Here is a 23,239-nt window from a genome sequence, read left to right as displayed (position 1 = left end):
GGAGCCCGCGGGCGGGGAGTTCGCTCGGGGCACGGAGGAGAGCTCGGGAATTGCCGGCTGGAGGAGGCTTTGGGCCAGGGGAGCGCTGTTAAGTGGGTCAAGAGCACCGTAAGTGGGTCTTGTTTATAGTCTTCGTGCACTTGTTGCTCGCCAGGGCAGGGAGGTCTGGTGCTGCTGCTGCTGCTGCTCCTGAAATCTTTCTACAGAGACAATAAAAATAATAACGCCTCCGCTTGCACAATATGGGAGCCTTATTGTGCAAGCAGAGCAGTCTCTGTCTCTCAGAGTCTCTGTCTCTCAGTGTTTTCAAGTGAATGTGTGTATAAACACTTGAACTACCAACAGTAGGTAATGCAAATATTCTATACCGCAGTTTGGATATTCTCACGTTGTTTGAGTAACCACAATTCGGATATTCTCAAGTGGCAGCGGAATAAACTTTTTAAAAAGTTGGGTTTTATTTTTTTAATTTTTTTTTTCCCCTGAGAGAATCAGACGTTCATCTCTTGCTTGCTTAGGCTGAACAACAAAGACGTTTAAACATATGGTAATCGCCCAGAAGACAAAGAAGATATGACAGCTGTTGTTCTTACTGGGCTTTTGCAGCAGTGTTTCTTTTTGTGTCTGTTTTAGCCTTACAAGTCAGTTGATTTCGTGGCTTTAGTAGTTGTGTGGGCATTTGTTTTGAGAAAAACGTTAATATTAAATTATAACTTTTTTTGATGTACAGACTTTGTCACCTTGTGTATGTAAACTATCATGCACCTGTTACATAGCAGAAAAGCTTTTAGATATTACTCCTTGTTTAAGGGCACTTTCTGTTCTTTGTGCAGCATTGAAGTTCTTCAGGCTTGTGTATCACAACCATGTTGCGTGTTTTTTAAAATGGACCAGGTTTTACTAAACTGGCCAGGCCCTCTGTCCAAACCCTTCTTGGTATAATCTGGTTTTCAAGACTTGAGGCCTTTAAAGTGTAATTTAAACTCTTGTTTTCACTCCCTTGCTGTAGTCAGTGCCGGGCAGTATTAAATTTCTGGTTCCATCCTGGCTGTGGTCTTCACAGATCTGTTCTGGAAGTCGGTGAAGAGCTGTACACTGCACAACCCTCTTTCTCAGCACTGTGATAAAAATCCTCTGCTTTCAGAGGCCTTTTTTGTAGTAGTTCAGTGTCGAGGTGCTTGTTTTCTGCAGAACCTTAGTGAGACTGCTACAAATTCGGTGGCAGCTGCTGTAACAGAGGAAAATATGTTTGTGATCGACAGAAGTAGGTTGTTGTGTCATGAAATTATGGATGCAGCACGGTCATAAAACCCAGCCTGTTTTCCTTGTTATCTTTGGCTATGAGCTAATATTATTTATATGAGAAAGGAAGTGATTGTGTTTTGAGTTTGTTTTTCCTTTTCCCGTAGGGGTACAAGCCAGCTCCAGTTATGAAGATTTTATGCTGTGGTTCTTGCATTATTATGTGTAAACTTCATCTGTCCCGTGACACTTAATCCAGTACGAAGACTATGAGTATGTGTTAGCAGGCAACTTAAAAGAAGTTCATTGTTGTGTGGGAAGTGTAATTTTAGTTGATAAAATACGGAAATGATTCCCTTGCCTGAGCTTACAAATAATTATGGCTGTGAATAAGGTTGTTGGCAGCTTTGCAGTGAAAACCATGCAGAATAGTTACTAACGTGGAAAACTGAATCCAAGTTAGTGATGGAGGAGTCAAAAGCTGCATCCTAGCTCAGTCCAGGTTTTCAAAATGATGCTTTCTGAGTGTAAATCAGATATGAAAACGTAATCTGGTGTGAAGGGCAAGAGCATATTTTTGGCATACTTCTTAAGCAAAAGCTTTCATGGTGAAAATTCCTTCAGCAGATTCTCATGTATTGTATGTGTATTCTCAGACATAAATACAAAATGTGTTGGGTATATGAGCTTAAATTGTATCAGGTCTTCAAGAGAGCCAGACACAAACAAAGGTATTTCCCTGACCCCCCTGCAACCCCAGTCTTTGCACCGATGGAGTTGTATTAGTGCTGTTGGACTGGTGACATTACCACTAGTTTGCTAAAGTGGCTAGTGAGCAGTGATTTTTGGCACTGTGGGTGAGATTCAGACTTGGAGCCTGACTCCTGGATACAGGATTAAAGGGCTGAGGTTTGAAAAGCCTCTGCTTGCTCTAGGCAAGCGTTTCTGCTGATTTGTCATGAAGGAAAATTAATGGGAATTGGCAGGGCATGTAATGCCAGTGATTTTAATGCTTGGCTCTCTGCTATCTCATGTCTTCAGTTGCATGTTCAAGGAGCTGTGTCAAGCATTCATGTACGAAAGATACTCAATATTAGGCACTAAAAATTTTGCAAGTTTTACAGGTTTCTGGTTGCATAACCACATTGTCCAAGACACTGTGCAAAGCAACAAGGCCCGCTTTCGTCAGTGGAGATGCTGTTTGTGCATGAGGAAAATCTTGATAAGGAAACTTCAGGAGATCATTGGATTATTAGGATGCCATCAGCAATTCAAATCCTTGAATAGAGGTAGTTCTGAAATGGAAATAGCAGTTTTGAGTATTTATGATTTGAAAGTGTCTGTGTCTGAGTCATTCAGTGAATTTTTCTGACAGACGGTGTTGGTAGATTTGAAAAGATAATGGTAGCGATTATGGAAAAGTATTTGGGACAGTGTTTAGGGGGAAGACTATTAATTTAAATTGTATTGTTTTATGATAGAACTTGTTTTAAATGCTGTTTCCTTTGTATTGACATATAAGACGTATTTCAGTGAGTTGTGCTTAATGTGGTGACTGCCTGCCACTGCTATTTAAAGCAGTATGTTTGTCAAGACAAGTTCAACAAAGAAACTGGTTTTCAAAAATTCAGAATATGGAGACAAATAAGATACTAGTTCTGATTCTTCAGAAAACTGTTTCTGAAAACATTTTTTAACTTTCATTTGTTTATTTGAATATGCTCCTACTACTGGAACATTTTACTTTTGAAGTAGGATGCTGCAGATCAGTATGTAAACTAGTAATAAGCAGGAGGTGAGTTGTTTTTGTTTAGTTCCTGTTGCAGAACTGTAAAGTGAATGACCTCCTGCCTTCTGTGTGACAGAGTGAGAGATTCAGACTTCTGTCATGTAACTGTAAAACCGAACAGCAGTTTAACTTGCCCAGTGATTTTCTGGAAAGTTTGTCGCAATGGTTTGACATAAAAATATTATCTTTATCTTAGTCCACTTTGAAGGTGGACCTCAAGGTTTCCTTTCAGGACATGGTGACACTTTCTGTTTGCAGAGGACTGTTCACCATGCTGGGATGTGGTAGCTGGTGTGGTGATAAGCAGACAGCCTCTCTCAGGAAAGGAGGTGCCACAGCTTCTGCTGGTGCTTGATTTGAGAAGTAGCAGAGAACTTGAAGTGAGTTGGCAAAATTAAGGTGCTTAGAAATTTGGAGAGCAAATATTACATGTTTAATTCCGTTTTGCATTCTGATTTAACATGATTTTCAATTATAACCTCTTTGGAATTTTCAGGACCTCATAGAAATACCTTTGTATTTCACTATTTTTTGTTCAGTGGCATCTGTCCGAGTTATGATGTGGTCACAGTAGGAAAAAAATTATTGTCCAGGTTTTGTTTGGCCTCTTTTTTTTAGTTTAATGATATCTTGATGGCAGTTTTATTTGTTGTTGCACATAGCCGTGTTTACTCTTGTATTCTGGAGTTGCAGATCTCTGCTGCTCTGTTAGTGAGGAAAGGGTCTCTTTTTCTGACCAGGCAGGATTCTTTGGACTTCTGTGAACTGTGTATGTGTGACAGTGAATGTTTTTGGACTTCTCAGGGCTGCCTTGTGGTTAAATTGATTGCATAAAGGTGCCTTCAAATGCATAGGCAGATATAAGGTTCCCAGGACACGTAATTGTCAGCGTAGAAAAATCTGCTGCATGGTTCAGATGGATTTCAATAGCTGTGAAAATGCTGGGATGTGCCAGCTGCTGTAGCGCTCTGCGAACAGGACTAATTAAGCCCTTGTGAGAAGAGAAAATAGTCAGGCACTATTTACAGGATAAAGTGTTGGAACAGGCAGAGCTGTAATCGTTGGCTCTGAGGTACCTTTAGACAGCAGTAGGCAAGAGAGTAGACAATTTACTTGCGGAATGGGTTGAAAGTCAAGTGTGAATGCTTACAATGGGTATTGCAGTGTTCTGCCAGCACGGCTAAGTACATTGCACACTTCTGTTGAGACCTGCTACAGGAAAGGCTACTTCCCTTTTTTACCCTATTTTGTTCTCTTCTGTCTGGCAGTGTTTTATCTCAAAGCAGTTAACGTTCATGTTTCTCATGCAATGCTGAAAACCAAACTATATTAGATATAGATGTCGTAAATGTTGCTTACCTTTGAATGGGTCCTGTCAAAGTCTAACTGTCTGCTAAAGTGAATGGTTGTTTTTCCAATTTTAAGCTTTTCTATTATCATCTGCATGTATTCAAAGACAAGGTGCAACTAGGCTGCCTTACCTTAAGTACACCAAAACCATTTCTCATATCTGTTCATCCAATTTTCCTCCTTCTCAACCAAATTAAATGCTCTTTTCCCTAGTGTGCATGGTTCCATCTGCTTAGAGGATTGCAGAGACTACCATTCCTGATTTGAAGACAAGATCAATTGTGCTGCTCTGTTTAGGTCTAGAGGATGACACTTTATGTGCCACGGATTTCCTTAGGAGATCATCACTGGATGTGTTAAGCCGTTCTACAGCTTTTAGGTAAGGGTCTTTTATAGTGGTAGGAACCTTTAGTGGGCTTTTCTCTGCTTTAATGACAGCATTCTGGCAAGGTTCCCGCTTTAGCTCCTTACTGATGGATGTTTTTGGCTTGTCAAGTTTGATTTTTCTCAAAGTGCTGTCTCAAGTGTGTTTTAATAAACTGGGTGCTTATGGATATTTGAATAAACAGGCTGTTCTGGAGGGAACAAGCCATGGGCCTTCTTGCTGTATGAAACATTTTCTTTAGACTTTGTTAAAGACCCTTATTTGTGCTCCCTTGGTTTCTTGTGCAAACTACTTGGTGGGTGATACCAGGATTTGGGAACTGTAACCATGATAAGGACTTCAGGATCACACTGTCTGTGCATTGTCTGAGTTTTTATTAAATGCAGAACTTGTGATGAAAATGGAATAATTGAATTGAGGCAGTAAAAGCTGCCTTCTGAGAGCAAATACCAACTCTAGGTTCTTAGATTAAATCTGAATGGTAAAATTCCTTTAGCTGGTGGTAAAATTCCTAAAGTTAATCTTTAACTCCTGATTGTACTAGAAATATATCCATATCTCCCAGTCTGCAGTGGGAGCTGTTTTAAAAAGCAGTGCAAAGATAAGAGACTGACTGTGCTCTCAATCCTGAGAGTACTGGCAAGATTTTAGCTGCAAGGAAAGGGATTTTAGCATTTGGAACAAGGAAGAGGATGGCTAGTAGGACTTGGGATGAAGAGCCATTGAACATGCATTTTGGCATCTCTCAGCTGACAGCTTAGGTGTGCATTTGTTATGAAGAACCCTGCATGGCATTTCCTGGTGGGCTGCTCCTGGGATTTAGTGGTTGCCATTCCCTGGTGTAAACTGAAGGATTTACTTTTTCTGTTTTCTTTCCTAATGTTTTAATTTATATCTTGGTCTCTGTGACTGGTGGAATTCGTGGGCATGTATTACTTAAAGAAATACTAGTGCTGTGGGGATAAGTTAGTGGTGGTGGAATCTGGTGCATTTTGATGTTATGGGATGACACAACCAATTTGCACATGAAGAACAGTGTGCTTTGCAAATTGTGATAGTTAAAGCAATTATTTGTGTCTGTGTATTCCCTAGAATAGCATATGGCATTGCAAGGCTGGTAACAGTGATATTCTGCTCTTCTCAATATTAATCCTTTAGGCAAATAATTTTTTGTTTTAATGGAACATGACTGTAGAAATAAAAGTAAGAGCCTATTCATAATTTTTATTAAACTATCTATGTGACAAAGTGCCAGCTACTGGCTTTCTGCCTGCTGTACCTTCAGCAGGGAACAAAACGGGTTATTTTCTGAGGTGAGTGTTCTGAGAGTTGAGAAAAGCACAACAAAGTCAACAAAAGCTTTACTTAGTATTTTTCTGACCTTTATGTATTCCAAGCTAAAAGGAGGATGCTGAAAAAGGCTTCTGTCATGGTTATCTTAATGTCCATGGTTAAGTGCAACTGCTCTTTGACTTCCTGCTCTGTGACATTTTAATAATTGGCAACCATATGAATTCTGCAGCATTACAGAAATAGTTCAATAATAGGTGTGTGATAAAATTCCTTTTCTTTTTGTGAGCTTCACTAGTGCAGCAAAGGAAGTTGCTAGGTAGCTTAGACTTGATTTGTAAGATATTTCTCAAGGGGCAATTTTCAAATACGTTTTTGGTAGGGAAGATGGATACTGAATTTAAATGGAAATACTATATTATATTTAAATATAAATATATATACCTGATAAGTATGAATTATTCGTTTTACTCCTGTGAAGGATATAAAGAAATAGTTTTTGGTGGTGTGTTTATTTATTCTCATTTCAAATCATCCCCCAGAAACAGAGAGTGTAATTTGCAAAAGCCTCCTTTTCTTTCTGTTAGGATTTTTCATAGATGATCTGGCATTCTTACACCACCTAGGACTGTAAAGAACATCAGTAATAAAATGTTAAAACTTTCTGGGTTACAAAAATCCAATGTTTCATTCAGTAGGAAGTGACTTGTTGCTAAAATAATTGGAGATGTGTATTGGTTTTAGCTGCTGTGTCTGTAAAACTCTTAAATTTGGCCTTAAACCCATGCTCTGGAGTTCAAAGGTGGGATGTTGCCTGTATTCTGCCTTGAAGGAAAACTCGGTTTCAAGTGAAGCTTATCCTTGATGGAAGCAAGAGAAGCTTGACCAAGTTTCATTGCATAAATGCTTCTGTCCCAAACACCAAACTGGCGCGTGACGCTGTTGAAAGTGCCAGTTGTGTCAACTGATTTGGAAGGGCTCCAGCACTGGGGTCAGTGTGGGGAAAGGGAGATTGTACCAAAAAAAGTCTCAAAGACTCGGATAAGGTCCGGGTGGATGTAACAGTCCAACTCTGCATGGCTGTGGGTAACCAGGGCCCGCTTTGGGTTTGGAGCAGCAGAGTTTTAAGATGCTCTTGGGAAGGTGGTACAAGATGTTCTCAGAAGGACGTTAGTTTTTCGTTCCTCCGTGTAAGCCCTTTCCAGCTGACTTTTTCTGCCTTGGTTAACCGGATCAAACAGCCCCTTGTTACACACCACAGTAAAGTCATTGTGAGAAACAAAGCGTGATTACAGAACCCATGACTGTTTTCCTCTGAAAACTCATGTCTTGGCTCTGTTTCAATAGTTCATTATTATGTAAGTGCCTGAGGGCTTATCTGCTTGCAAGACTCACATGAGTGTTTTCTGTAGACTAAGGTCATCCTTGAAAAGGTACAATTCCACATTCCTGTTCTTTTAGCAGTAAGTATGATGTGTCCAGTAGTTCTTGTACCACCACCTGAAGTCTTTCCACATTTTGAGAGAATTCATCCTATGTAGACATTAAAACTCCCGTGAAACTTGATGCTTCCTTCTTGGAGATCCTGTTTTGAAGTAACAGATAATTTGAATGCTTTCTCATTTCAAGCCAAAGGAACTCGTGAATTGGGCAGTAATCGAAGTAATGTCTTTGTAATAAATGAACAGTTTATAAGCATATTATTTGTTACAACATTCAAAGTCACAGGTAACAGTGGTGGTATTTGAGGTTGACCAAAGCATAGTTGCATAATTCCTGTCGTAGAATGACATTTAGTCACACTAATGATGGAGCAATTGAGAATTACTGGCACTTAAAATTAATTACCAGGCAAACATAAAAAGGAAAGGTGGAGGATGTGCTCATTACTGCTGCTTCCATTGGAGACTGCTGCTTCAGGGGATGTGACAGAGGTAATAGAGCTGTACCAGCATATTCTGCTGATGGTGATCCAGTTGCTAAGCAAAAATGCAGGATGTGTTTGTTAAAACTGCTTCTCTTCAGTGATTGTCCAACTGCCTTTATTCGTCTTTGAACTTTTGATTTAGTTGTACTGAAAATCTTGGATCATCTGGTAAGTTGTCTAGGGAATTGGTTATATTAGGAAGCAAGTGGTCTGTTAGTGAAAACCAGTTCTGCTTTGTGTTGGAAATGTTGAATAAGGAAGCCGTACAACTGGGAGGTTTTAAACTGTTGGGAATAACACTTCGTGTAGAAGTATTAGCAGCACTTACTGTGCATAATGTGGTATGTGTGTTGTTTGAGCCAGATTTTCTGCCTTGTGTACTACTTGCAGTATGGATTAAGTAGGTTGTATAACATACAAGCCTTCCCTCCTCCACTGGAGTGCAGTGAATGCCAGTTTGAAGCTGTCATGCTAGTGCTGTGTGCTTTACAACTCCAGTGGCACAGGATCCCAAGATAAACACAGCCTTCATTTAGTGACATTTTTAGGCTTTAACAGCACGCTATGAAGTGAAGCAGAGAAAATGGCAATGGATTACAGGAAAAGTCTTCTGCATTCCTTGCTGTTTTCATGCTGTAAAATTTATGTCATAGAGGATCTCTCCCAAGCTCTGATTTCAAACTCCCATGTGGACCAAAAGCAACATTTTATGTGGCTTGACAAGGGTCCCTTTTCACTAACTTTAAGTGACCTGAGGCAGATTAACGTGCAGATTAATGTATTTGACAGTAATAAATCAGCTTTAACAAGTACCGAGGCAGAGATTTGTTTGGCAGAGGGTTTGGATAAGATATGGTATCTGGAGTTATGTTGAACATTTAGAGAGGATGATATCCGAGACGGTTGAAAAATTTCCTGCTGTGTTAGATTTTGTACTGATGCAGCTTTGTGCAATTCTGCTGTAACTATGTGGAGTTTTATTTAACTCAAAGTTGTTATCTTGGTGAGCCAGCCTGTAAAAATGGAAGGATTCTAGTCTAAATGGAATGCGTGCATTTTGTCATCCCCTGTAAATGTTTACAAGTTGCTGTATAGGACACATACTCTAAGGAGTTTTCTTCCCTCTCTGCATAAATTTATTATCTAATTTTAAGTTTACTCGGAGAAACAGCTTTCATGTTGATTACACATCTTTCTTTTAGGAAAGATGTAAGCTTCCCAAGCTTGAATACAAACATCAAGAACCAGTGACAAAATTGAGATGAGAGAAATTGCTCTGTGCTTCCTCACAGGTAGCACAGCTGTTTATCAGAGAGCAGTTACAAATTAGTGTTAGGAATACTTGGTGGTTTTTTGGGAATATTATTTTAGTGGTTAAAATAACTGCTGTGTGTTACTCCATGGGGAAGGTACAAGATCTGTTTGTTTAACTGCTCTGTGGTGTTTCTCAGTACTGAGGCTTACAAGAAATTTGTACAGTTGTGAAATGACGTGACAGTGTGACGAGCTTGGCTTCCAAATTGGAGTTCATAGTTCAGGTGAGGGCTGGTTATGTGCAGGAGAATATAAACCAGAGAGACAGGATTTAAACAAGTCATTCTTTTCCCCTTCAGGAGGGAAACTGTAGCAGTGCATAAAGTAATTGGTAAGACTGGCTTTTGGGATGGTTTTTTTATGCGGGGGTTTTTTCAGGTGTGTGAGTTTGGTTTATTTTGTGTATGGGGTTTTTTTGTTTCTTTAGGGTTTTTTTTCCCAGTTTTTCTTTAAATCTTTGCTCTTACTGTTCTGACTTTTGTCAGTGAAAATCAGTGACATCAAACTGCTCTATGACAGTTTAAACACCATCCATGAAGAAATTAAAAATCATAGTAGTAAACAGATTTTATCTAATCTGTACATAAGAACAAAATTTGGGGCACGCCGAGTGTTTTGATTTCCTTGAGTCTCTGGAAAAAGGCAAGGTAATTTCATTGAAACTTGAAATTACAGAACAGCTATAACATAAACCAGTCAAACTAGAAATCCCTCTGACTCAGGATTCTGCCTTTACTGTGGAGTTGCTGCTTAAGCTTCTGCCCCCCGAGGCTCTTTGACCACCCCCTTGTGTGTGATGCACTGTGTGATATCTGCCCAGTGTGCCTCCAAGCCCTGCTCCAGAAACAACTTCATGTTCCTGGGCTCCACTTGCTCAGTTTTCTTGCCCCTGTGTCTCACCCGTGCACAGTGACAAGACCTACCTGAAGCAGAGAGACCAAGAAGCTCTGGTTTGCTTGTGCCCAGCAGATTCTGTGTGTCACTGGTGCTGAGCTGGTGGGTAGTGAGAGTTGTGCTATGGGCCTGTTCATGGCAGGGTTCGCTTGATGTGTCCCCCTTGCTGCAGAACGAAATCCTGACGTGCATATGCCAATTGGCCAGGTTGCAGCACCTTTTACTGAGGCTTTGACTCTGCTTTGTCCCTGACCTTTCTATTTATAACCTTTGAGTCTGAAGCCTGGCCAAGCTGCAGGACCACCTACCAGTCTCAGGCAAGCTGACCATTCAGGGGAGGAGGAAACTTGGCAGCCGTAGGGTTTTTTTGTCCCCTCGTCCTCTTATGTAAGTCGCTGGCTGGAGCATCTCAGGGTAGTGCCTGCTGGCTTGTGGGATGCCTTTGGGGAGTTACTGGTGTTGGTGGGGTGCTTTGCCTGGTGTCCCTGGGAAACTTTCTGTTTCAGCCCTCATCCTTTCTTCTGTGCAGTTTTTAGTTTTCTGCCTCATAATAATTTGACTTCCTTCCTGTTTGGGTTTGTTTTTTTTTTTGCTGTCCTTCCTCAGAGAGAACTCTAAGGATTTTAGTAAGGATGTCCATTCCCTAAGGAAGAAAATAGCTTCTAAGCATGAATGTGCAAGCAGTATATGCTAGATGTTATTCAGGGTCTTCTAGAACTAGAGGTGGCTTCATGTGCTTAACATGATTTGATGAATTTATCCAGTACATTTGTCCACTTTCCCCGTGAATCCTCATCCTGTAGCAAGAAGTTCCAAGGTTTGCTTGTTTGCTTTATCAAAACCAAGTCCTTTTTGTGTGTGTGTTTGCCATCTGCTAACTCTGTGACCTTACCTTGGTTGATGGTCAGTGGTTGGTATCTTCACTTCTTCTTGTTGTTGTTTGGGGTGGTGCTGCTGTTGTAGACTTGAAGATGAGGAAACCTTGTGCTGTGTTGAAATCTTAACTGCAATTTTGAGTGATCGACCCTGGTTTTACATCAAACTTTCTTTGCTATCACAAAGGAAACCCTCTCTCAAATAATTTAGTAGATGTGTGAAATGGGATGTAAGGCTTCTGAACTCTTACAGATTGACTAACACATGATAAAAATAGATTTCAGATTTTGTATTTCATAAATGCAGGACTTGTTCACTTCTTACTTGTTTCCTTAGCTACAGTTGCTTGCTTATCTACTCAGACCAGGACTTGCCTGGTTATCTGGGCAAGTCGGTTGTCCTTCAAGGTTTTACTTTTGCTTTTACTTACCTACTAAATTCACAACACTGATTATTGATTTTTGTTATGACTTACAACCTGACATTGTCTGCTTTTTTCCCCCCAAAATCACGTCTGCCTCTACTGTGCTGTCAGTACTGGAAGAACCTTTCATGCTTTTCCTAATAGTGTACCTGGGGGTTTTACAAGTGGATAAGGCAGTGTTTATGCTCTGTTTAGAACTGACCCCCTGTCTAGAGTTCTCAGCTGGTTTTCCAAGTACATCTTTGGCATACAAATTAGTGGTTGGCTTCTACATGTAGCACTTTGTCTCTGCTGAGAAGCTTGGCCTGCGTTTTCTGTCAGTGCACATCAGGTAGAATCTGAAGAGCTGTGTTGCATCTCGGTCACAGCCATGGATACAATAATCTGTCTTTGCATCAAAATTACATTAGATAGCTTATTTTTCTTACAGAATGAGTACAAACTTATACTAGAATGAGATCCTTTATTTGCTAATTCCATTGACAGTAAATGTTGTGTCAGCATGAGGTATTTTTTCTTCTTTCCAGAATAGTTTCCCGGAGTAGTTTTACACGTATTAACACTCCTTACAGATGCAGTTGTGTTACGGTAAGAGTACTTTCAGTGAGTATTTGAAAACTAGGACAAATAACTATTCAGTAGTTTGCTGACCCAGTTCTTGCTTTCTGCTCCTGTTCCTCCTGTCTGGGCCCTTGTCCAGGAAATCAGCTGAAATTCCTACCCTTCCTACTCTTAAGATCGAATGCTTATCAGCTTGGCCATGTTTCCTTCCTGTTTTCAGGGTTTCTTAAAGAAATGGTATCTCTTCTGTGATGTCTAGAGCTTCTTTCTGCAAAACAGAAAATGCAGACAGTGACTGCTTAGCTCCATGTTTGTGTTTAAGTGCTGTTGTAGGATTGTATAAAGGTGTGTGAAAGGCCCTTTGGTACGAAACAACAGTGACCTGGTCACCCCAGCACAGAGAGTTCCCTCTTAAGGGAGAGAATATTGCCGGTTCAGGCAGCTCATTTAGTTGCTTTTCTTGGGGCTGTTTCAGAGCTTGTTAATATATTGTGATTTTCCTGTAACACTTTAAAGACAACAATGCTCTTCAGAGTTGAAAAATAGAAGGAATGGAAATACTCCATGCATGCTGTTACATTGTTGTGTATGGGCAAAGAGGGAGTACCCTTTGTACATGTGTCTGTTTATGAAAGTAACATGTGAGTAAGTAAAGCCAAGACTTTATTGTTAGTATAATAGAAATCTCAACAGTCTGACTCAATTTTTCTTTAACAGTTAAGTCTAGACTAATGATTCTTAAGAGAAATGTTGCAGTCAGAATACTTACAGGAAAATGTTGCCAAGCACAGCTAAAATTGTAACACACAAACTTCTTGGTTCCTGCCCTTCAGGTGGGGTTACTTTCACCCTTCCATTGCTGCTTTGGGTCTTTAAGTCAGCAGCTTTGGACTGCTGGAGAGGATAATGGGAGGTTGTCAGCCTTGGAAGTTGTTTGTTTGGAGGAGTATGATGTTGATTTTGCCCATTTCTTCTTCTTCCCTCTAGGAGGAAGAATGCAATCAATAAGGGATATTAAGTCATGCAAAACATCTAACATGTAAATTAACACGAACCAAGCTTATGGTCTTAAACTGTTTCAAGCCTGTAGGTGTGTTTTGAGTTTAAGCTACATCCCTGCTTAAAGGGCTTGCACGTGTATTGATAATAATTTTGGTTCTTGAAATTTTAGCATTACTCTCATAACTAGACTCTGGGTCTTTTGCCATCTCTCCTTAGTTGTGGGACGGTAGAAAGTAAAAGATTAATTTAACATTTCTACTTTTGAACTGCATCAGTGATGTATTATGATACCAGTGTCCGATAGTAGGTCTTGTTTCAGAATTCGAGATGATTTCAAACAACGTTACCAGGAAGCATGCTTATATGAGAGTGGCACTAAATGGTAAAGGAGACTAAAAGTTCACTTCAGCTTTTCTTAACTCTCAACAATATTTATCTTTTAAACCCCAAATTATTCTCTGGCTATTGCATTAAGGAAGTTAAGTAATTAAGTAGCTTTACCTGGTTTTATATAGAACTTCAGCCGTTTGACTGAATTTGCTTCTGACTGACATAAATTTGATGCAGTCTGATTGTGGTGGATCTGCCTCTTTTCTTGAGTTTTGGTGGGTAAAAAAGAATCTGAAAGATGATGCATCACTTTTTTGGTCTTAGACTGATACAATTCTATGATGTGGATGTTGGTTATTTCTACAGTGTTGTTGTGGCATTTTTGCTACAGAAAAGTACCAAATTTTTAGTTGTCTGACTTGTGGCAAAGCAACATTGTGGCTTTTGAGGAGGGGGATATATGCTGTTTTCAACTGAAAAAATGTCATTGCTGAGGGTAAGTAAAGTAGTAACTTTGCTTTGTTCTTATTTTTTACAAATATGGGAATGCAAACATTTTGTAGACCAAACCTGTCAGCCTCAAAATGAAACACTGATGAGCAAGCTCACAACCTCAGGAATAAAATTTAGCAAGATTATCAGTAAAACTAGAGAGCAGGCGTCCAAAAACTGGGAGGAGTGACAGCTTTTTGCAACCAGGCCTCTGAGATCCTCTCTGCTCTATTAAAATTAGTAATCTTGGTAAGGTGCCTGGTTTGCTATGCCAGATGTGGCCTGCAGCCGGTCAGCAAGTCATAATAAAGGCCATGGTGTGTACATATATAACAATTAAAGGCCAGGCCCAACAGATAACTGTCAGGTTTTAGCAGGTTAGGAAAATACTGCCTATAAAATACGCGGAGTTAAAATTTTGAGGGTGGGGTGCTGCCCTTTGTCACGTCCTCCATGCTTGAGTTTGCTTGTTTGATAGCATTTGCATCTTTCATGGCAAATGATGATCTTATTCTCCTCCCTGGGTTAATGTTTTTCCAGACTGTCACCTGGAATGGGTTGTGACAGACATCAGAGTGCCTCTGGGTGGAGGGTCAGACGTGAGAAGTGGGACTCTTTACTGCCCAAACAGGGGAGAGTGGGGCTGCCCCCTCTTGGCACCAGCCAGCCCTTAAAATCTGCACGGTGGCGGCATCTAAGGAAGGAGGTGTCCGAGCAGGCCAGTAAGAAGCGCTGCAGGCAACTGTCGGAATGATTTGCTGCTTGAAGTTTGCGGCCTGAAACGTGTGTGTTTCTCTTCTGGTTTTAAAAGCACAGTGGTAGTGTTTGTTTTTGTAGGGTTGCTCCAGGCCTTGGAGCGCTTTCTTGAGTTATAAAAGATCTTGGTTCAGTTTTTACAGATTCAGACTTGGCCTTTGTAGGAGGAACGTTGTACCTGCCAGGGTGGAGGAATGTTTGCTCTCTGAATCGCTATCTTGATGTCCTTTACGTTCCCATGCAAAGATCCTCTGTGTAGAGGGGCTAAATGAATGTAGCCTCAGTTTAGTGCTCTAGCTCTGGGTTTCACTGCCTGCACCAAATACTTAGGTTTCTTCATCTTCACGCAGCGTTTTGTGAATTGGATGTCCTTGAGGCAGTAACTAAAAGGATGTATTCTAAATTTTCACTTAAGAGGAAAGCGATGTTTAATTTCAGTCTTTCACTTTTAGACAGTCTGTGATCCAAAGTGTTACTAACAAAAAAGAGCTGCATCTTTTTGTTGTTGGCAACCGTGAAGTAGCATGGTGCGAGTAGCCTGCCATAGAAATAAAATCATAAAAGGGCAAAAGATGGAACGTTCCTCACTTGGAGAAACTGAGCCGTTTATTGAAAAATTAAGAAAAGGCAAGTTTTCCAGGTCTGGTCTGTGGATATTTGTGGAATGTGATGCGAAAAGGATTTGAACTTCTGTTCTTAGTTTTGTATTGCTTTTGTGACACTTCTCTTGGTTTTGGTTTATTAAAGACTAAAACTAATTTACAGCGGTTATGCAGTCTGTAACAACCGGACATTGTGCACTGGGGGTGGGCCAACCTCTTACATAACACTTAACCCAGTTACAAAACTGGGGGCCAATTTGCGGTACAAATTGGACAAATGTTGTAACAATGTAATGGGATCCTCTGAAATGGAAGCGTTTTGCTAATGTAGGCAGGCTGCCGGCTTGTTCCCTTTCTTTGGACCCAAATGCATCAGAATGTGCTTGATTGTTTGCCTCTGCAGCCTGCTGTGAAATAGCTTAGGCTGAAACGTCCAGTGACAGTTTACAAGTTACAAAGACAGCTTTTTGGCCACTGACCCTCTGCGGGAGCCTAAGCTTTGTTTTGTAGATGCCTCTTTATCTAGGGAAATTACAGCGAGAAAAGAGGTGCTGGATTACTTCCTCATTGTTCCTCATTGTTAAAGATGACCTCCAAAGAATTTTTACAGCCTGATTCATACTTTTCCTTCAGCGTACAGAAAACAAGGTCTTCTGTGAGGTTTTCCTCCTCCTCCCTTTCATACATACCCTTGTTTGCTTTGTTTTCGACTGTAGTTTTAGAGAATATTTGGAATGTTAACTGTGGATGTTTAACTCCTAAATTGAAAAAGACAGCTCAACTGTTTAAGACTCTAAGTAAAAAAAAAAAAAAGAGATCCCTTATTTCAAGTTATATTCTTGAATCTTTCAGTATTAATGTTTTGTTAACTTTTTGTCTGTGGCCTGCTGATATAGGACAATTCACAAATTACTTAAAATGTCTGGATTTCTTATCTCCTTTGCTTTGCTGTGTGCATAATGAAAAAAAAACAGCCAGCAAGTGGATCCCCCATGCAGGTACCAAGTGACCACAGGTCAGCTGGACCACATGTGTAGATGTCACTCAATGTGAAATTTAACTCGTGTAACACAGGAGTGTAGGTAACACTCTTCTTCTTTCCCTTACACGCACCCTGTGCACCTGCACACCTGTGCTGGTGTGTACCTGATTTCCCCTGTATGAATCAGGGTGGTCACAAAAAGTCCACCTCTTCCCCAGGAAAACCCAAAGCACAAAATACAACACCTTACCAGCAGATCACAGCTGAGCATCAGTGTCGGTGGTGGGGACTAAGGGAGCCAGATGGGTGATAAGATGATGCCATTGTCACCTAAGTCAAGCTTTTGTGTGATGTTACTGAATGCTGTTGGTGTTACTATACCTTTTGTGAGGGACTACTTGTGACAGAACGTCCCTATCAGAAGATAGTAAAATACAATGTGCCAAGAAAGCTACATTTAACTTAGTATACTTTATTTGTCAAGGTAGCCAGAATCCACTGTTTCATAGGTAGAACATTCCCTATCACCCTATATGAGCCGTGTTCTTGTCGCAATTTGTCCATGGGTTGTACTGGAAGTGCTTTCTTTGCATTTTTGTAGCAGTGCTAACAGTTCTGGAAGTGGAGTTGTGCCTGTTTTGTTACTAAGGCCTCATCTGAACAGCTTTAGCTTTGGTGAAGTGATTGAGCCCATCAGTGGTCTATTGTTCAGTCACCTTTGCCGTTCCACTGGCCTGGTTGTAGTCACCTGGTGATGCCACTGTGGCTGTCATGGTACATGGACACGGGCAAGGCAAAGTTTGTAGACTGAAAGAGTGTCTCTTACAAGATTTTTCAGGCACTCAAGGCCTTCATTAAACATTAATGAAAGTTGAGAGAAATGTAGAGCCTGAAATGTTCACGATGGCCCTTTGTTGTTTTGATAACAGATTAGGGAGAAGGGGCTGATCTTATGAAGAATCACCCAGTGTATACATTGCTTATGCTGCTTTAATGGATGCTTGGGAAGAGGATTGGCAAGGAAGGAGCCTGCAATGAGTGCCATTGCCCACCTGTTCAGAAAAGTTTCCGTCAGAAAGGCGGCTGAGAGGGGAGTGTAGGGGGATGCAATTTTCATTCTTCCTCCAAATACCAGCTACAGACAGAATGAAATACCTTTCAGGGGATCATTCTTGTGCTGCTTATAGAAAAGAACACATTGACAAGAGTTGAATACTGCAGAGATTGCTTTGCTTAGGGGTAGTGGGAGGTAGTCTGACCATCCGGGACTGTTTTATCCTAAAAAGAGAGTGACAGATCTTTTAGATGTGCTTACACACTGTTAATGTGCTTTTTTTGGTTTGCTACCATGTGACATCATTTAGCTTAGACTGTAAACCAGTCCTTGTGCCAGGTGAATCCTGGGAGGTTAGAAGGGCTATAGTGCTTATCCTGGGGAATATCTTACAAAGAATAATAGCATTATCCCTGGTGCTTAAGTTTGTGTCTTTCCTTGTCATCTAGAGGAGCGAAACAGTGTCCTAAATATGCTGCAGTTATGGATGTTGACTCCTGTGACATTGCACAATTGCAGTGAACTGCTGAGATAGTATTGCCTTCTGATTCTGTTTTTGGAAAGATGGCAGGTGTCTGTCTCCAGCCTCAAACTGGCCCTGACTGTCCTCGCTGTGGGGCTGACTGCTGCTGAACTGGGATGGAGGCAGCAGCTGAGGCTGCTGTGGGGGGTGTGGTGGCATGGCAGCAGCATATTGAGTTGGATAAGGGAGTGCCTCATTTTGTGTTTATGGTTGTATTAATCTGGTAAGTCCTTTCTAAAAGCTGACTTAGCATTTAGAAATTTTCTACCTTAAAAAAAAGGTAGAAAACCAAGTTCTGTAGATGCTTTTCTCAGCTTTTTTTAAGCACATCAGGAACTCACTGATTCATCTGGATGCTGATATTATGCTTATTATGTATGCAGTCATTAAGTAGATTTTAAATTGTACATGGCAACTTCCTCTTTAAATGGCAGCTAATTTTAATGAAACCTTTAGTTTGCATGCTACAAAAAAAAGTTAAAGGACTTCATATATGAGATTTGTAATCTCAGTGGAACACAAACCAATATTTTCCAAGATCTCAAGTGTTCTGTAGCTTTCCATTTTCTTGTTTTTGTTTTCATGAGCTACAGTCTTAGAGAGAATGGGGCAATAAGTCTCTTTACAATGTTTCAGCCATCGAATTCTGTCTAGATGCTACTGACCATACTTTACTATCTTTTAGTTTGCTTACCTTTGCATGCTGTTTTAGGGCAAGCACATTTAGTGCTAAGAGGATCCTGCATAAATGAGAACATGGAAATGTTTTAGTTCATTGAACAATTCCATTGTCATTTCAAGAAACAGCAACTTTTATTTCTGCAGAGCTCTTAAGTTCAGCTCCGCTGCTGAATGCAAGTCTGACTCTCTGGAGGTGAAATGCATCTTTTATTTTTAACCTTAGTGATTGCTTGGCAGCAAGTGCTAGCAAAGTAAATCTTCAAGGCCTGATTTAAAAGTCTCTTGGCATTCTCGTATCTTCTTGTGTTAGCAGAACCTTTCGCAACCATCTTGGCCAAATGCAGTTAAGCCTGTTGTGTGGTTGTTACTGTGTCTCAGGGCATTGCTCCCACAATGTCATAGAGGTGATGTAAGGACAGGCTATTAGGCAATATAGTTGGTAACACAGCACAAAGTGGCAACTGTATTGCTTAAAGCTGATAGAAAGAAGAACTGGTAAAACTTGCCGGTTCAAGGTCTAATGCAAAATTGCACAATCCGTGAAGCTAACTAGGGCTGTTCCAACTAACTACCTCTTTGAAATGTTGTATGGAATATCAGGGTGTGTGCCTGTGTGTGTGTTTAACTGTTGTTTATGAACAGCTGCTCTGCTTGCTTGCATTTTTTTGGTTTTTGCTACAGCTTCAAATTGGTACAGGGGACTTGATGTGGTCTAAGACCAGCTGGCAACTAAGCCCCACGCAGCCAGCCACTCACTCTGCCCCAGTGGGATGGGGGAGAGAATCAGAGGAGTAAAAGAGAACCTGTGGGTTGAGATAAAGGCAGTTTAATAAGTGGATACAAGCAAAGCCAACCAAGGAATTTGCTCACCACTTCCCATGGGCAGGCAGGTGTTCAGCCATCCCCAGGAAAGCAGGGCTCTGTCACACATAACGGACATTTGGGAAGAAAATGAGCTCTACCCCAGCCAAACCAGCACTGTACTGAAATTAGTCTCCTATAGGTTGCCTTTTAAATTAAGATGCATGTCATTTCAAACTGTAGTTGTTGTTGCATACTCTTTTCTTTTTTAGATCAGTTTTGCCAAATGGCAGTGTGATTGTCTTCATGTTTTGTGCATAAAAATAGAATTGTTACTTGGCTGCTTGAAATATGACAAAAACAATCAAAATTTCAGCAGTTCTATGGCTTTCTAAATATTTTTTTCTTGCTCTTAAAATCTTGCTCAACTTCTTCATTGAGCTTCCTGTGTAATGCTGTTAAACCTCATTTTAATTCTCCCGTGACTCTTGTGTTTACCAAGTAAACAGCTGTGGCCATTTTAGATGTTACTTCTCAGGTGGAGGTTGCTGACCCTGTAGTGAAGGTAGCAGGAAGGTGGGCACGCCATCTGCTCTGCTGTCGTGTTGTCAGCGCACCATCTTGGGTGATTAAAGCTGTGTGCCATGCTGAACTCGGACAACTTGAGGTATCATTTAGCTCTGCAGAGTCTGTTACCTGCTCATTAGCAGCTCTCTCCTCTGAGGATTGCCAGGCTGCTGAGGGGATATAATATTGCAAAATGCTGCAGCAAAATTAACTATAGCCCATTTGTCACAGCTGAGAATTATCTTGCAGTGATCATATGTAAATGAAATTAGTTCCTGTAAGGACAGAATACACTGTTTATTGGCTTTTTGGAGGTGACATTTTATTATAAGACTGCCAATATCAATTCCCCGTCTTATATTTTTAATTTTCTCTCCTACATTATGACAAATTTCAGCATCTTTATTGGGCACTAAAATTCCAATTTAATTATGCATCCTGGCAAGTTAAAACTTGTTAGATGGATTATCCTAATGTTATGTGTTAGTCACATCTGAGTACTTAGATGCTACAGTAATAGGAGTGACACCAAGTGATTAGTGCAAAACGAATAGATTCTCATTCAAAGTGATTCTGAAGCCTCAGCTGAGGCTTCATTCTGATAATTTGCTCTGATGCTTTCTGGCACTCAGATTGCCAAGTTCGTTGGTGTTGTGCCTCCCAAGGCTACCAGTGTCCAGCAGGCATCTCTTGGCTGACTATTGAAGAGATACACAGTGATGTACAAGACAAAGGGGTAACCAGTAATACCCTTGGAGGAGAGCTCAGAATAACTGCTGTCATTAATTTTCTGCAAATATAATCGCATCTTTAGCATTTTGAGATAAATTTACCCTGAATCCTTTTTGCAGTGTTGTAAGTCTAAAATATAGAGACTTTTCTGAGTAGAAATCTTGGGTTATGGTTTTCTGGGGGAATTGCCTGTGTCTCGTTGCTCTGATGGAATGAACGGTGTTTAAACCTGTCTGCTCTAATTCACTGCACAAGTAAAGGTACAAGCCTATTGCCAGTAGTGATTGTGAGCATGTTAATTTAGGCAAGGAAGCTTAATTGCTCTGTGTACTACTGCCCTCCTTGCAGCCTGTCTAAAATTAGTTGCTGCATGAGCTCTGCTTGGTTGCTATTACCTGAGCAGCTGTACCAGTACTTAACGACCTACTTCTGGTGAATCCTAGCCCAGATGATTGAGCTTGGCTATGAGCTTCATACCTGCGAAAAGCTGATAATTACAGAGGACTTGTGATAAGTAGTTTATTTCTAAGTAGTATTAACAGCTCGGTGTTTGCAGCTTTGTAAAAATAAAAATAATTTCTAAAAGAATTGCAATTTTTTAAAAGAAATTCTATGAAGCTCACTTTCTATCATCTTCCCTAGTTGTGTCTAACTCATGTTAGGGTATGAAAGTGTCAGTGGTCTCAAGATGAGAATTCGTTGTCCAGCGGTTTAGAAATCTGTGTAACTGATCCCGTGGGAGTTTTGGCACATAGAAAAGCAGTTGTGGTAACTGTTTGGTGGCTTTTGAGCATGCTCCTCTTCCAGCCAGCTTTTACACACTTCTTTTTAAACTTCAGTCGACTTATATAAGCCGTTTGTCTTTCAGAGCCAACACGTAATCAGCCAAACTGAACCAAGAGGAAAGAGAATATTTGGGAAGGCTCCCAGCATCTCATGAACGAACTAACGGAACTCGATAATGCTGGTTCTCCAGAGCCAGGTCTGCGGCTCAGAAGAGGACACATGTCTGACCCTGCAACAACACAGGCAGCCTTTGAGGAGGACAGCTCTCAACAGAGGCTTCTTTTAGAGGAGCCACCTCTGTCTTCTGATCAGGAAAATGTAAGTTTTATATGATTACCTGCTAGGTTTGCTGGGAAGAGTGAGTTGTGACATAAGCGCTCCTTAACCCTCAGAAAGGTGGACCGTGAGCCTACAGCCTTTTAATGCCTGCTAAATAATTGTAATAATACCAGGAAGATTCCAGAAATACTCAGTTGAATGTATGGGAGCTTGAGTGACAAGACTGGGCATAACTAATTTTACAACCTCAAAGAAATAGGATTTGTGGTGATTTGTTCTCTGCTGAGATGCTGCTCATATGAAAAGATTTTTGTTCTGGAACTTTCAGTTAATTACAAGTGAAAGGGGAAGATGTATTGACTTTGGCTGAATGTAATCAGAACCTTGACTAATTGCTATAATTTTGGAGATTAGGACAGAAAAATCTGTTTGCAAGCATTGTTGTTGGAAGAATGGCCATACTGGATTAGGCCAAACATCCACAGTGTACAATATCCTATCTCTGGACAGTAGCCAGTAACAGATTTATAAGGAAGAGTACAAGGGTGGGGAAGCACATTGGGTTACTTCCCTAGAACACTCTCCCAGTCTTTAGCAGTTGTTGGCTCACAGATTTTCTGAGCCAGTGTCAGTGTCTTAAAATTTTTGGTGCAGGAGCCTCTGTAAATTTGAGCAGCCACAACATCCTGTGGAAAGGTGTTCCACAGCTTAATTAGGTGTTACACAAAGGTAATGTCCAAGCACTGGACTACAGTACCTTCTGGTTAGAGAGTTCCAGAACTGTAATTAATGCTTCTCCCAGGATATGTTCAGATGGATATCAGCACAGTTAAGTGGAAGAGGCATTCATCTCAGGCTCACTATTAAATTTATCATGGATTAATGACTTTACTGTATCAACTCAGTCACAGCAACTGTGTGGTTTTAGCCAGCAGCAAAAACATGCCGGTGCTACTTAGTGTATGTTGGGCTGTGGCTGTAATTGCATTTGCCACAAATTCTGAGTATGTGCATGGACCACTGTCATGGGTCAGCTGACATGAGAACCTGTATGAGCCTGTCTTAACTTGATGAGTTTGAGCTCTTACAGAATTTAGTTTCAAGTGTTCTTGTAATGAGAAGTCAGAACAGATAACCATGGCTAGTAAGCTAAGCCAGTGGACTGTAAGTTGTACACTTCTTTAGGACATTCTCAGTATATCATGATAACAGGAAATACCCAGAGTCTTTTTCCATTCTGTGGAAGGTTGTGAAGCACGTGTATGAGGTGCAAAGTCTTGGCCAATATTTGAATTCTGTAATGTTATAAAAAGAGTAGTTAAACTGTGCCATCACGTATTTCAAACACACGTTTATCTGACTGTGTTCAGGCTCATCTGTTTTGAGGGATGTTTTCATTCTCATCTCTGACTTTCCTGGTTGATTAATGTGAGTTACATGCTACCTGTAGGTGGAATAGCCCAAAGTAAAAGCCCATAATTAATTTTGGTCTTAAATTCTTTCTGTACATTTGCTTAACTAAACAGAAATTACCTGGATGAGTCAAAGTGTTTAATTTTAAAATTTTGGAAATAAAATGGTTTGAACACTTTCATTCTCT

The 23,239-nt window shown here is 40.6% G+C and overlaps 1 protein-coding gene across 5 annotated transcripts in view; it reads left to right on the top strand.

The window, feature by feature from the left end:
- Window positions 1–21: 21 nt before the first annotated feature.
- Window positions 22–23,239, top strand: part of ADIPOR2 (adiponectin receptor 2) — a 44,790-nt gene continuing 21,572 nt past the window's right edge. Inside the window, exons 1-2 of one of the 5 annotated variants that reach the window (XM_018080490.1) lie at window positions 22–108; window positions 21,443–21,678. In XM_018080490.1, the coding sequence (XP_017935979.1) occupies window positions 21,511–21,678 (168 nt within the window). In that variant the 5' untranslated portion in view covers window positions 22–108; window positions 21,443–21,510. Of the gene's footprint in view, window positions 109–4,594; window positions 4,761–5,416; window positions 5,528–9,526; window positions 9,629–19,862; window positions 19,943–21,442; window positions 21,679–23,239 lie in introns of those variants that run through there. The other 4 variants (XM_029963454.1, XM_029963455.1, XM_018080488.1 and 1 more) reach the window with 4 other exon arrangements.

This window comes from Manacus vitellinus, unplaced genomic scaffold, assembly GCF_001715985.3.
Source record: "Manacus vitellinus isolate BGI_N305 unplaced genomic scaffold, ASM171598v3 scaffold_5_pilon, whole genome shotgun sequence".
Lineage (NCBI taxonomy): Eukaryota > Metazoa > Chordata > Aves > Passeriformes > Pipridae > Manacus > Manacus vitellinus.
The sequence above is the reverse complement of the archived record's forward strand: the minus strand, read 5'-3'. Positions and strand labels throughout refer to the sequence as shown.